Source organism: Calliphora vicina, chromosome 5, assembly GCF_958450345.1.
Source record: "Calliphora vicina chromosome 5, idCalVici1.1, whole genome shotgun sequence".
In the NCBI taxonomy this organism is placed as follows: domain Eukaryota; kingdom Metazoa; phylum Arthropoda; class Insecta; order Diptera; family Calliphoridae; genus Calliphora; species Calliphora vicina.
In genome coordinates, this window is record NC_088784.1 from 90,663,246 (window position 1) to 90,675,181 (window position 11,936).

Below are 11,936 nucleotides of genomic sequence, written 5' to 3' on the forward strand. Positions count from 1 at the left end.
CAAATGAAAAATGTAGAAATTACAAACGGAATGACAAAAATATATATACCCTTTCCGAAGGGCGTAAATGTTTTTTACATCAAAATGTTCTCCGTAAAGATACTTTACAGAAAAACATAAACTTGTTAAACTGTCTTAAAGTTTTTATTTAATAAAACAAGAGTTAAGTCACCTTTTCGCCCAAAAAACAGCAAAAGCTACTATTTTTTGAATTTTTAAATTGAAAATCGTTTAGTCTTGGATTCATAATTGAGATTGCTTCGGAATCTTTTGAATATTATTGCTAAATTAATTGTTTAACCAGCAACGCAAATTCGAGTTCATTCGGTCCAAAAGTACGCCCTATATTTGTAAAAAGGGGGACCAAGGTATGGCAAAATTTTAAAATTTCAATTTTGAAATGCCTTTAATTGGGAAATTATAAGTGATAAATAGCAAATGGGAAACAAAAAATGGCACGTCCCTGGAGCATTTGTGGCGCTCATTTTAATAACATAAACTCAGATATTCCTTGGCTAAGACCGCATCAAATCTTATCTCGGACCAGCCGTTTAGAAATGCCAGATTTATTTACAAAAAAATTTGGATTCTGTCCACTGTGTGACGTCTCGTCAATGTACATGAATTTGACAATTGATTGTTCTTTGCAAGTCACTCAATGGCGGTGATAGATGCATTGTTTCTATCCGGTGTTAAGATCACCATATGATTAAACACATTTGTTTGACGTCCCGTCTCTATGTTACCCTATGCCTGCAATATTTCTCAAGTAAATAATAGTTTATTAAAAAGTAATTAACAAATTTCATTGCAACTTTAAAAAGTATTTACACTAATAAAAAACTCCATAAAAATTTGCTGTTGCTCGAGTTACATTATATGCCTTCCAAGTGGTAAAAAATGCATATTCTCCGGGAGGAACTGGCAAACCCAATAAAGCCTTCGCCACAAATAAATTGCTTAAATGATCAGCCTCCAGGTTTTGCTTAAATATGAAGGAAAGAAATATAAAGAAAATTAAACAATTAAGAATTTTGCAATAAAATAAATGAGTTTACATTATATGGGCAATCATGTTTAATATTTGTCACATTCTGAACTGCATGCCATATCAACTTAGTAATGGGATTTAATTTTTTGGTAAAATTACATCCAACCGTCATGTCGTAGAGAAATGGTTTCCAGCCATTGGCTTTTTTCATAATTTGGATTCTTAACTACAAGAAAAAATTCATTTAATATTTCAAAAAATCTGTTTCGGCTTCAAAAATGTATAAAAAGTTTTTACTGGGTTAAATCTTACCTGAAAATCTGTGATTGGAATTTGCAGCAATATGACCTTTCCGGTCATATAATTAACATCCCTGGAAACAGCAACCAATTTACAGTGTTCAATGATGGAAAATGAAGGATCCAAATTTGTACACACAATATTTGTAAGACGTACTCGTGTATACTGCAACGAAATTATATGGCAATATTTTCAGTATTAATGTATTTTAGTATTTCATAACAAGACCACATCTAGGTAATGCATGCGGTATGTAGTAGTCATTGAAAAGTATGTTAATTAGTAATTGCAAGTCGTTAGCAAGTTCTTGATAAAACTTGCTAACGACTTGCAATTACTAGTTTACATACTTTTCAATGGGACAAATCGGATGGGAAACAAAAAAAATACCTTCGACAATAGCCTACTTTGAGCTCCCTTATGGCCAACCATGGAGCATATGTAGGACCCATTTTAATAACAAATTTTATTTCGATCGGACTAGCCATTTAGAAATGCCGGATTTATATCCAAAAACAAATTCGATTCTGCACCACTGTGCAATGCAACACGAAAAAAAATAAAGCAAAAAACTGTTCATTTTCTCAGGCTTATATCATGCAAACAGTTCGGAATTTTGATTTCCTCTCTGAGGCTGCCATTAAAAGTTTTTTTTTTGATTTCCTCAAACGCTGCCATTAAAAGTTTTTTTTTTAACCCGCAAATAGTTTACGCTTTTATACCCTACACCACCATAGGGGGAGGGTATAATGCGTTTGTGCAGATGTTTGTAACGCCCAATATTAGTCTAATATTCACACTTTAAAGTATACCGATGGACTTAGAATCACTTTCTGAGTCGATTAAACGATGTCCGTCTGGCTGGCTGTCCATGTAAACCTTGTGCTCAGAGTACAGGTCGCAATTTTAAAGATATTTCGATCAAATTTGATACATATTATTTTTTTGGCCCAAGGACCAAGTCTATTGAAACTGGCTGAAATCGGTCCATTATTTCAGCTAGTCCCCATACAAATGTCCTTCCGAAATTGGACTTTATCGATCATAAATGTTTTATTTATATATGCATCTCCACAAATTCCGCACCAAATAAGTTTTATATATACAAAATTCATGTCACCAAATTTTGTTATGATTGGTCCATAATTAGTCATAGCTCCCATATAAGGCCCATTTCCGAAAATCCCTCAAAAATATAAATTATTGAAATTTTAAAAGAAATATGTTTTTGCTCTTTTACTTAGTGTAGGGTATTATATGGTCGGACTTGACAGACCATATTTTCTTACTTGTTTTTCCTTATCTTAAACTTCACTATATATTTATCCAAGTACACAACCAGCCGTCACTTGATCTGTATCGTACCACAATAACTAACCAAGCGTTCTTTCTCTCTGGATGTCCTTACAATCAATCCATTATTAAAGTCATTACATATAACTAGTTATTTGAATAATACCAAAGTTTTTGCTGTATATAAACTATAATTCAACTTAAGTTAATTGTACTTACCACAAATTTATTGCAAATAAATATTAGAATTATAAAGAATATAAAAACGTTACTTTTTGGAAACATTATTGAATTTTAAATGATTTTTTTTATTGAAATATTTGCTTATATTAAATTTATGCATATATATATGGTAAAATTAATTGTTAAAGTTTAATTGTAGCTACAATTTATTTAATGGATAATTAATTTATATAATTATTATTATTTTAAAATTCTATGTAATTAATTATAAGCCAAAGTTAAAACAAATATGTAAGTATGATGATATAATAGCCTACACCACACAGTAATTTTCACTTTTTTAAATCGAATTTTTGCTTCGTAAAAAAACTGATTTGTATGTATATTGGACGAACAAGTTATTATTTTGCCCCAGTTGATTTCAAAAGATAGACAGACACCACTCTCTTGAAAATGATAAGAATCGGTCCATGATTTCTAAATCTATAATTGGTGATGGGTATATAAGATTCGGTCCAGCCGAATATAACAACACTCTCTTACTTGTTTTACTACTTTGACCGAAAACTTCAAATAAAATGGTCAACCTCTAAACGTTATCCGACGTTAGCGGTAATGGCAATCGAACTGGAAGGGTATTAAAGGGAAAACGTTAGCGGTAATGGTAGTCAACCGTATTTATACTACAATAAATTTGTATGATTTCAATAAGGTTCACGCTCTCAATAATTAAATTCATTAAAATACAGTGGTTGACAAAACAATGGAAACTTTTCCAAATATTTCATTAGTGGCCTAAAATATAAAATAAATTTTTAAAAAATTTTAACATTTTTGTAGTATTTTATTTGTATACTTTTATTAACTTAATCTAACAAAAAACAAAGGACATAATTAATTAAATTCTAAAAATCAGAAAACAAAATTAAAAGATTTCTTTATTACTTCATTGACAAAACAATGGAAACTTAGGTATTATTTTAACAAATATGGTCTAAACTTTGCAATAACTCAATATGTTGTTGGGTATACCTTATTTTTTATAACTGCTACACATCGACGATGCATTGAACCAATTAAAGAGTCAATGGTCTCCTTTGAAATATTTTGCCATTCCCTTATAACCGCCTCCGATAAATCTTCCTTTCTTGGGTCCTTATTTTACGATCTACAATTTCCCATAGATTTTCTATGGGATTGAGATCTGGCGATTAGGCAGGCCACTTCAAAACAAGTACCTCTTTGGATTGTAACCACTCGGTTACAACCCTAGAGGTGTGTTTCGGGTCGTTGTCGTGTTGGAATCTCCAAACTAGGGTCATATTTTCCTCAGCGTATGGATACATAACATCGTTTAATATGGTTATGTATCCTATACCTGTTATGTATCCTATACCTGTCATGGTATCTTTTATAATATGAATTGGGCCCATACCTTGCCCTGAAAAACATCCCCATAACATAATATTGCCACCGCCAAACTTTACAGTCTTATTTGTGTACTTTGGGTCCAATCTTTTTCCCTTTGGTCGTCTTACAAATGTTCTCCCATCACTGCCTCTTAAATTGTATTTGGATTCGTCGGCAAAGAGGACAGTATTACATTTCTGTATCGACCAATTTAAATGATCCCTGGCAAATTGTAGACGAGCAGAACGGTTCTTTTTAGAAATGAGTGGTTTTTTCACAGGACAAATGTTCTCCCATCACTGCCTCTTAAATTGTATTTGGATTCATCGGAAAAGAGGACAGTATTCCATTTCTGTATCGACCAATTTAAATGATCCCTGGCAAATTGTAGACGAGCAGAACGGTTCTTTTTAGAAATGAGTGGTTTTTTCACAGGACGATAGCAACCAAGACCAGCCTCATTTTCCCTGCGACTAACTGTTCGGGTACTTATTTCTAATTTTAGGCTATTAACATCCTCTCGAGCAGTTATTTTTGGGAATTTCTTGAACTCTCTCGCTATTAAATTATCTTGTCTAGGAGTAGTCTTACGAGGTCTTCCACCTAAATGTTGAGTTTTTACAGAACCGGTCTCACGAAATTTCTTTATAATTTTTGAAACTGCTGATTTATTTATTGAATATTTGTCACAGATACTTTTTTGTTTTAAACCAGCTTTAAAATCGTTAATTATTTTATTTTTTAAGTCTTCACAAATCTTAACTTTAGCCATTTTCGTTAACTTTGAAAAAAAGCAATTCTGCAAAAAACTTAGAAAAAGAAATTGTGAAAAAATTACCAGAATTTAAAAATAAAATAACTGTAAACAGGATGCTTTTTACATCGTTCATTTAAATATTATTTTCGTTTTACACTTCTTTCTTGCAGAAGTTTAAAAGTTTCCATTGTTTTGTCAGTAGCGAAGTAGTGAATTTATTTTTTTTTTAATTTTGTTCCCTTTTTTCAGAATATAATTAATTATGTTGTTTGTTTTTCAGTTAATTTATATAAATAAAACTATACAAGTAAAATACTAAAAAAAAAAAATTTATTTTAAAAAAATTGTTTAAATTTTGGGCTACATATGGAATATTTGAAAAAGTTTCCATTGTTTTTTCAACAACTGTATGTATATAAAAAAAATTTTAATTTGAACTATATAAATATGACTAATTTACCGTTTACAAATTTACCCAAAACGAATCGAATTAAACCGCTTCGATCACCATGGTTTTCAATTAATAAAAAACTCCATAAAAATTCACTGTTGCTCTCGTTAGATTATATGCCTTCCAAGTTGTAAAAAATGCATATTCATCCGGTGGAACTGGCAGACCTATTAAAGCCTTTTCTATGATTACATTTTTCAGATTATCAGCTTCCAAAATTTGCTTTAATATTCAATAATAAAGAGAAATTCCATTAAGGGCCATTATTACAACTTGCCGTTATAGTTAAAGTTAACTTTAAGGCTTAAAGTTACCTTTAACTATAAAGGCAAGTTGTAATAATGGCCCTAAAACATATAAAATTAAGTTTCGTTATTAAACATACATACATTATAGGGGCAATCATGTTTAATATTTGAAAAATTCTGAACTGCATTCCACATCAGTTTGGTAATGGGATTTAATTTTTTGGTAAAATTACATCTTACTGTTACATCGTATAGAAATGGTTTCCAGCCATTGGCTTTTTTCATAATTTGGATTCTCAACTGCAAGAAAAATAAATTAAAATTATTTATTTAGAGCAAAATTTGTAATCTATTGATTTACCTGAAAATCTGTGACTGGAGTTTGCAGTAAAACAGCCTTCAGCGCCATATAATTAACATCTCTGGAAACTGCAATCAATTTACAACGTTCGATATTGGCAAAAGAAGGATCCAAATTTTTACACACAATATTTGTAAAACGTACACGTGTATGCTGTATCAAAATTATTATTTTCAATATTATTTCAATTGAGTTAATTTTACTCATACTTACTACACATCTATTGCAAATAAATATTAAAATTATAACACATATAAAAACGTTGCTGTATGAAAACATTATTGAATAGTAAATGGATTTTTTATCAAAATATTTATGAATATTGAATATGAATTAATGTTATATTTAGTTATAAATAACATATATTTAATTATTACTTCAATAATACAATTATAATTGTTTGTAATTTATATGAAACTAATTTACATTTCACTACAGTGGGACGGATTGTAAAAAAATCTAATAAACATTTAAATTCGAAACTCCTGACTTGATTGAAATACAGGGTCTCAAACGTTGATCACCTCCAGTGTGAAATCGGTTTCGGAGCTATATTCGGCTGTGCCGAATCTTATATAACCTTCACCAAATTATACTTCAAAATAAAAATATTTTTAGGTAAAGAAAATTTTTTATTTTGTTTTTTAAATTTTTTTTCTTCGAATTGTTATTTTAAAATTTTTTTTTTTTAATTTAATTTTTTTTTTTTTAAATTTAAATTTTTTTTTTTAAATTTTAAAATTTTTTTTTAGTTTTTTTTTTTTGGAGAAAAAAAATTCGGGTTAAAAAACATTTTTGTCCGATTTTGACCCATTGTAGATCCAACTTACTATGGTCTTATATGCATCGTTGCAAAGGTCTTTGAAATATCTATCATTAGATATCCATATTGTCTATATTAATGTCTTAGTACTCCAGATATAGAGGTTGTCCTGGTTTTTTCCTTATATCTCAGCCATTTGTTCACCGATTTTGATGATTTTAAATAGGAAACTTCTCGAAAGCATGACTGACAGAATAATTGAAGATTTAGATCCCGAAGATATCTCGGGTCTTCAGAAAATTTATTTCAACAGACAGACAGACGAATATGGCTTAATCGACTCCGCTATTTATAAGGATCCAGAATTTCAATTCATTATAGGGTCGGAAAATTATATTGTGGAAATTACAAACGGAATGACAAACTTATATATACCATTCTCAAGAAGGTGAAGGATATAAAAATCGAAAAATATGAGGGGTATATTGATTATATCATTACGTGGGGGATTTCATGTCAAGTGAACCAAAATTTTTTATTATACCCTTCACCTTCGTGAGAAGGGTATATATAAGTTTGTCATTCCGTTTGTAATTTCTACATTTTGCATTTCCGACCCTATAAACTATATATATTCTGGATCCTTATAGATAGCGGAGTCGATTAAACCATGTCCGTCTGTCTGTCCGTCTGTTAGTTGAAATCAATTTTCTGAAGACCCCAGATATCTTCGGGATCCAAATCTACAATAATTCTGTCAGACATGCTTTCGAGAAGTTTGCTATTTAAAATCAGCAAAATCCGTCCATATATAACGGAGATATGAGCAAAAAACCGGGACAACCTCGAGTTTTGACCTATTTTTGATCTATATATGGATTACTAAGTCATTAATATAGACAATATGGATATCTAATGATAGATATTTCAAAGTCCATTGCAACGATGTAGATAAGGCTATAGTAAGTTGGACCTACAATGGGTCAAAATCGGGAAAAATATTTTTTGACCCGAATTTTTTTTTCATCAAAAAATTTATTTTGTCATACATTTTTTTTCCAAAAAAATTTTAAAAAAATTTTAAAAAAAATTAAAAAACAATTAAAAGAAAAATTAAATTTTGTTTACCTAAAAATATTTTAAAAAATTTATTTTAAAGTATAATTTGGTGAAGGGTATATAAGATTCGGCACAGCCTAATATAGCAGAAAAAAAATGTTTGGAAATAAATCTGGCATTTCTAAACGGTTGGTCCGATCGGGACAAATTTGTTGTTGAAAAAAATATTAAGAAAATTTTACAAATTTTTTATTTTAAAAAAGTGCAATATTTTTGAAGGCCGGAGTTTTAAAGTGGCATATTTTTGAATCTAATTGAGACAATGACTTGAAATTTGTTTTGTAAGACCAAAAATTAACTTATTTAAACTAAAAAATTAGCTCGAAATAAATGTTGATCAAATTGTACCTAATATTTGCAATCCTATTAAAATTTTGACACAATTTTAGTTTTAGAAACTCAACAAATATTTAATATGTAATAAAATCTTTATTTATTAACAAAACTCAATGAAATTTTCAACGTTTTTTACATTTGTCATTCTAAATAACAAAATTTAAAAAAACTTGTCAAAGGTCAAAGTGAATCCTGGAATTCCTTAAAATTTGAGCAAAAATACCAAAAATGGTGTTTTTACATTTTTGCCCATAGGGTCCACATTTCCTTCGATGCTGAGAAAATACTTTGGGGATAAATAGGAAACACACCAAGGTTTCCAAAACTACTTTTCGTTTTCTGATTCCGAGCTTTGGGATTTTAGAACATGTGGCAATGTGAAATTTTGATACAAAAAATAGGTCATATTCCTAGGGCGATATATTTAAAATAATAGGACATGTTACCTTACAGTTTTTTTAGTACAAATAGAGTCAAGTCTCCTTTTCGCCCAAAAGCAAAACTCTACTATTTTTTTAATTTTTGAATTGAAAATCGTTTATTTTTGGATCCATAATTCATATTGCTCTGAAATCTTTTGTATAATGTTGATAATTTAGTTGTCTAACTAACAAAAAAATCGTGTCCATTCGGTCCAAAAGTAGATTATATTTTTAAAAAAGCGGACCGAGGTATGACAAAATTTTTAAATTTCAATTTTCAAATGCCTATAACTCGGAAATTTTAAGAGATAAATAAGCACACGCATAAGCACACGCAAGCATGTTTCTCAAGACCAAAATTTTACATGTCGAAGGTACCCTACTTTGAGCCCCCATAGCGCCGCCCCTGGAGCATTTTAATAACTTAAACTCAAATATTCGCTGTCTACGTCGATGTCAAAATTTATCCCGATCGGAGCAGCCGTTTAGAAATGCCAGATTTATTTCCAAAAAATTTTGATTCTGCCCCACTGTGCAGTATAGGGTATTATATAGTGGGGCTTGTCTGTCTATACTTTTAAAGAAAATCAGAAAAAGTTTAGATAGATGTCTCCCAAAATATGTTGGGAGACATACTAAAACAAATCATGGTATATTTAGAGAGGGGTAACAAAATCACTTTTTTCCTCTCCATAGAAAATGAGTCGCTCTAATGAGTAAGTATTCCACTTAAATAAAACAAGTAAGAAAGTATGGTCGGTCAAGCCCGATCAAATAATACCCTACACTAAGTAAAAGAGCAAAAGCTTTTTCTTTTAAAAATTTCAATAATTTATATTTTTCAGTGATTTTCGGAAGTGGGCCTTATATGTGGGCTATGACCAATTATGGACCGATCACCATGAAATTAGGTCGTGTGATTTGTGTCTATATGAAAGTTAACAATGTTGAATTTTGTGTGTATACCAACGTTAAAGTGATTTTCGGAAGCGGGCATATATGGAAGCTATGACTAATTATGGACCGATCGTAACAAAATTTGGTGACATGAATTTTGTGTATATAAAACTTATTTGGAGCGGAATTTGTGGAGATACATATATAAATTAAACATTTATGACCGATAAAGTCCAATTTCGGGAGGACATTTGTATGGGGGCTAGGTGAAATAGTGGACCGATTTCAGCCAGTTTCAATAGGCTTGGTCCTTGAGCCGAAAAAATAATATGTGCCGAATTTGATCGAAATATCTTCAAAATTGCGACCTGTACTCTGCGCACAAGGTTTACATGGACAGCCAGCCAGACGGACGGACATCGTTTAATCGACTCAGAAAGTGATTCTAAGTAGATCGGTATACTTTAAGGTGGCTGTTAGACTAATATTTTTGGGCGTTACAAACATCTGCACAAACGCATAATACCCTCCCCACTATAGTGGTGTAGGGTATAAAAACCTAAGCTTTGGCAACACTACATTAATACCACACTAAGAAAATCAACAACAACAATAATAAAACAATTTAAGAGAGTCCACCAGGCCCATCACTAACTACCATCATCGTTCATGATGGTTCTCAGCTATTTAACACACATTTGAAAGGTGTCTGACTAGCGATCGTTTTGTTCGTAAATTTAAATGTAGATACGTTCGTTTGTTCATTCGTTCGTTCGTTCGATTGTTTGTTTTTGCTTACAACAACAGCACGTCATCGCAAATGGCAAAAGAAATGTTGGCGAAAAACTATATAACCACATGCAGCATACAGACCATGTTCAGTTACCAAACAAAATCCTACAGTGAAACAAAGCAGAAACAGAAAAAAACAAAAAACAAACAAAATTTAAACAATATATTGAAAATTATATCATAATAAATTTAAAAAGTGAACATTAACAAAAACAATTTCATAACTAAAAGTTAATCAAATAGAAAGTGTAATAAATAATAATAAACAAACTAGAAATGTTCTCCAAAGTGCCCAGCAAAATTTTATATTTGGCATTTGCCACCAGCTTGATAGTAAGCCTGATTTCAACACCCACCATGGCCAGACCCTGGGATTTATATGACGATGTTAGTGCTTTCTTTGATACCATGTCTTTGGATGATGTACCCGGTGCTAAAGATGCAAATCAAATGGAACCCAAAGAATTCTGCCGTATGCCAGCCCGTAAAGGCGTCTGCCGTGCCCTCATACCACGCTGGAGCTATGATGCGCAAAAGAAAGAGTGTGTTGAATTCAAATTTGGCGGTTGTGATGGCAATGAAAATAACTTCCCCAGCTTTAAGGCCTGCATGACCACCTGTCAGGGCATGTAAATCTCCAAAAAAAACATTAATTGTATTTTAAAAGAAACCCAAAAACTTTATTCACCAAATTATTATTTTTTAGTTTTTAAAGACTTTTACTTTTAAGCTTCATATTGAATTATTTAACTTTATTTTGTAGTTAATAAGTCTGCTTTTTCGTGTGATAATCATAAAATGTTTTTTATAGTTTTGTATGCATTTCATGGAAAATGGAACCCATAACCCGGAAAAATATTTCTAGATCGTTTGGTTTTATTTAGTTATAATCTTTTTGAAGCTTTTTCAAACAATAATTCAAATATTTTTTTGGGTTGTAAACATTTTTAGTTTTAAACAAAAACATCTTAGTATTTATTTTAAGCTAGTGTGTAAGAATATATACATATTTATTAAAAAAAAAACTATGAATATAAAATTTAAATAAAAAAATATATTTACATAAAAAAAAGATTTATATGTTGTGTTTTTGATTTAATTTCAAACTCTAGGTCTACGTTTTAGATTTAATAAAATAAAAAAAAAATAATAATAATTTAAAAGATTGGTCCACGACATTTGTAGATTTTCTGTTTTATTTTCGCTTAATTACACTTTTGATTTTTGAGGATTTTTTAATTCTCTCTCTCAGCCGGGCGATATTTTTTAGCAATTTAAAATTTGTTTTTTTTTAATAAGCTGAATATTTGGAACAATATGTGAAAATTAATAGTTTTGAAATTCAATATTTCGAAAAAAAATTAGAAAAGCGATTGAATTGGCTAAACTCTAGTTAAGAATCCAAAGTTGAATTTCCACAACTCAAAATGTTTCGATTAATCGAATTCACTTTAAACTTTTCATGTTCGACTCCATTCAATAAGAATCTAAACAGCTATTATCAAAATTGCAAATAACAGATTCAATATGCCGGAAAAATTTCTTAAAAGTATTAAGTTCTACTTGAAATTATTTACAGGCTTTCAAAAAATAAAGACATTTTAAAAGGTGAT

At 30.4% G+C, this 11,936-nt stretch overlaps 2 protein-coding genes across 2 annotated transcripts; one reads left to right on the forward strand and one right to left on the reverse strand.

Annotated features, from left to right (window-relative positions):
• Positions 1 to 832: 832 nt before the first annotated feature.
• On the reverse strand, positions 833 to 6,042 carry LOC135961455 (uncharacterized). Its single transcript, XM_065512955.1, has 5 exons — positions 5,995 to 6,042; positions 5,874 to 5,933; positions 1,304 to 1,456; positions 1,059 to 1,217; positions 833 to 985 (listed from the first exon to the last, which is right to left on the reverse strand). Exons 1-5 carry the CDS (start codon positions 6,040 to 6,042, stop codon positions 833 to 835), a joined length of 573 nt encoding a protein of 190 aa, XP_065369027.1.
• Positions 6,043 to 10,566: 4,524 nt separating this feature from the next.
• LOC135960518 (kunitz/BPTI-like toxin) lies at positions 10,567 to 11,395 on the forward strand. The gene has a single exon (XM_065511823.1). It carries the CDS (start codon positions 10,600 to 10,602, stop codon positions 10,954 to 10,956), a length of 357 nt encoding a protein of 118 aa, XP_065367895.1. The 5' UTR covers positions 10,567 to 10,599; the 3' UTR covers positions 10,957 to 11,395.
• Positions 11,396 to 11,936: the final 541 nt, after the last annotated feature.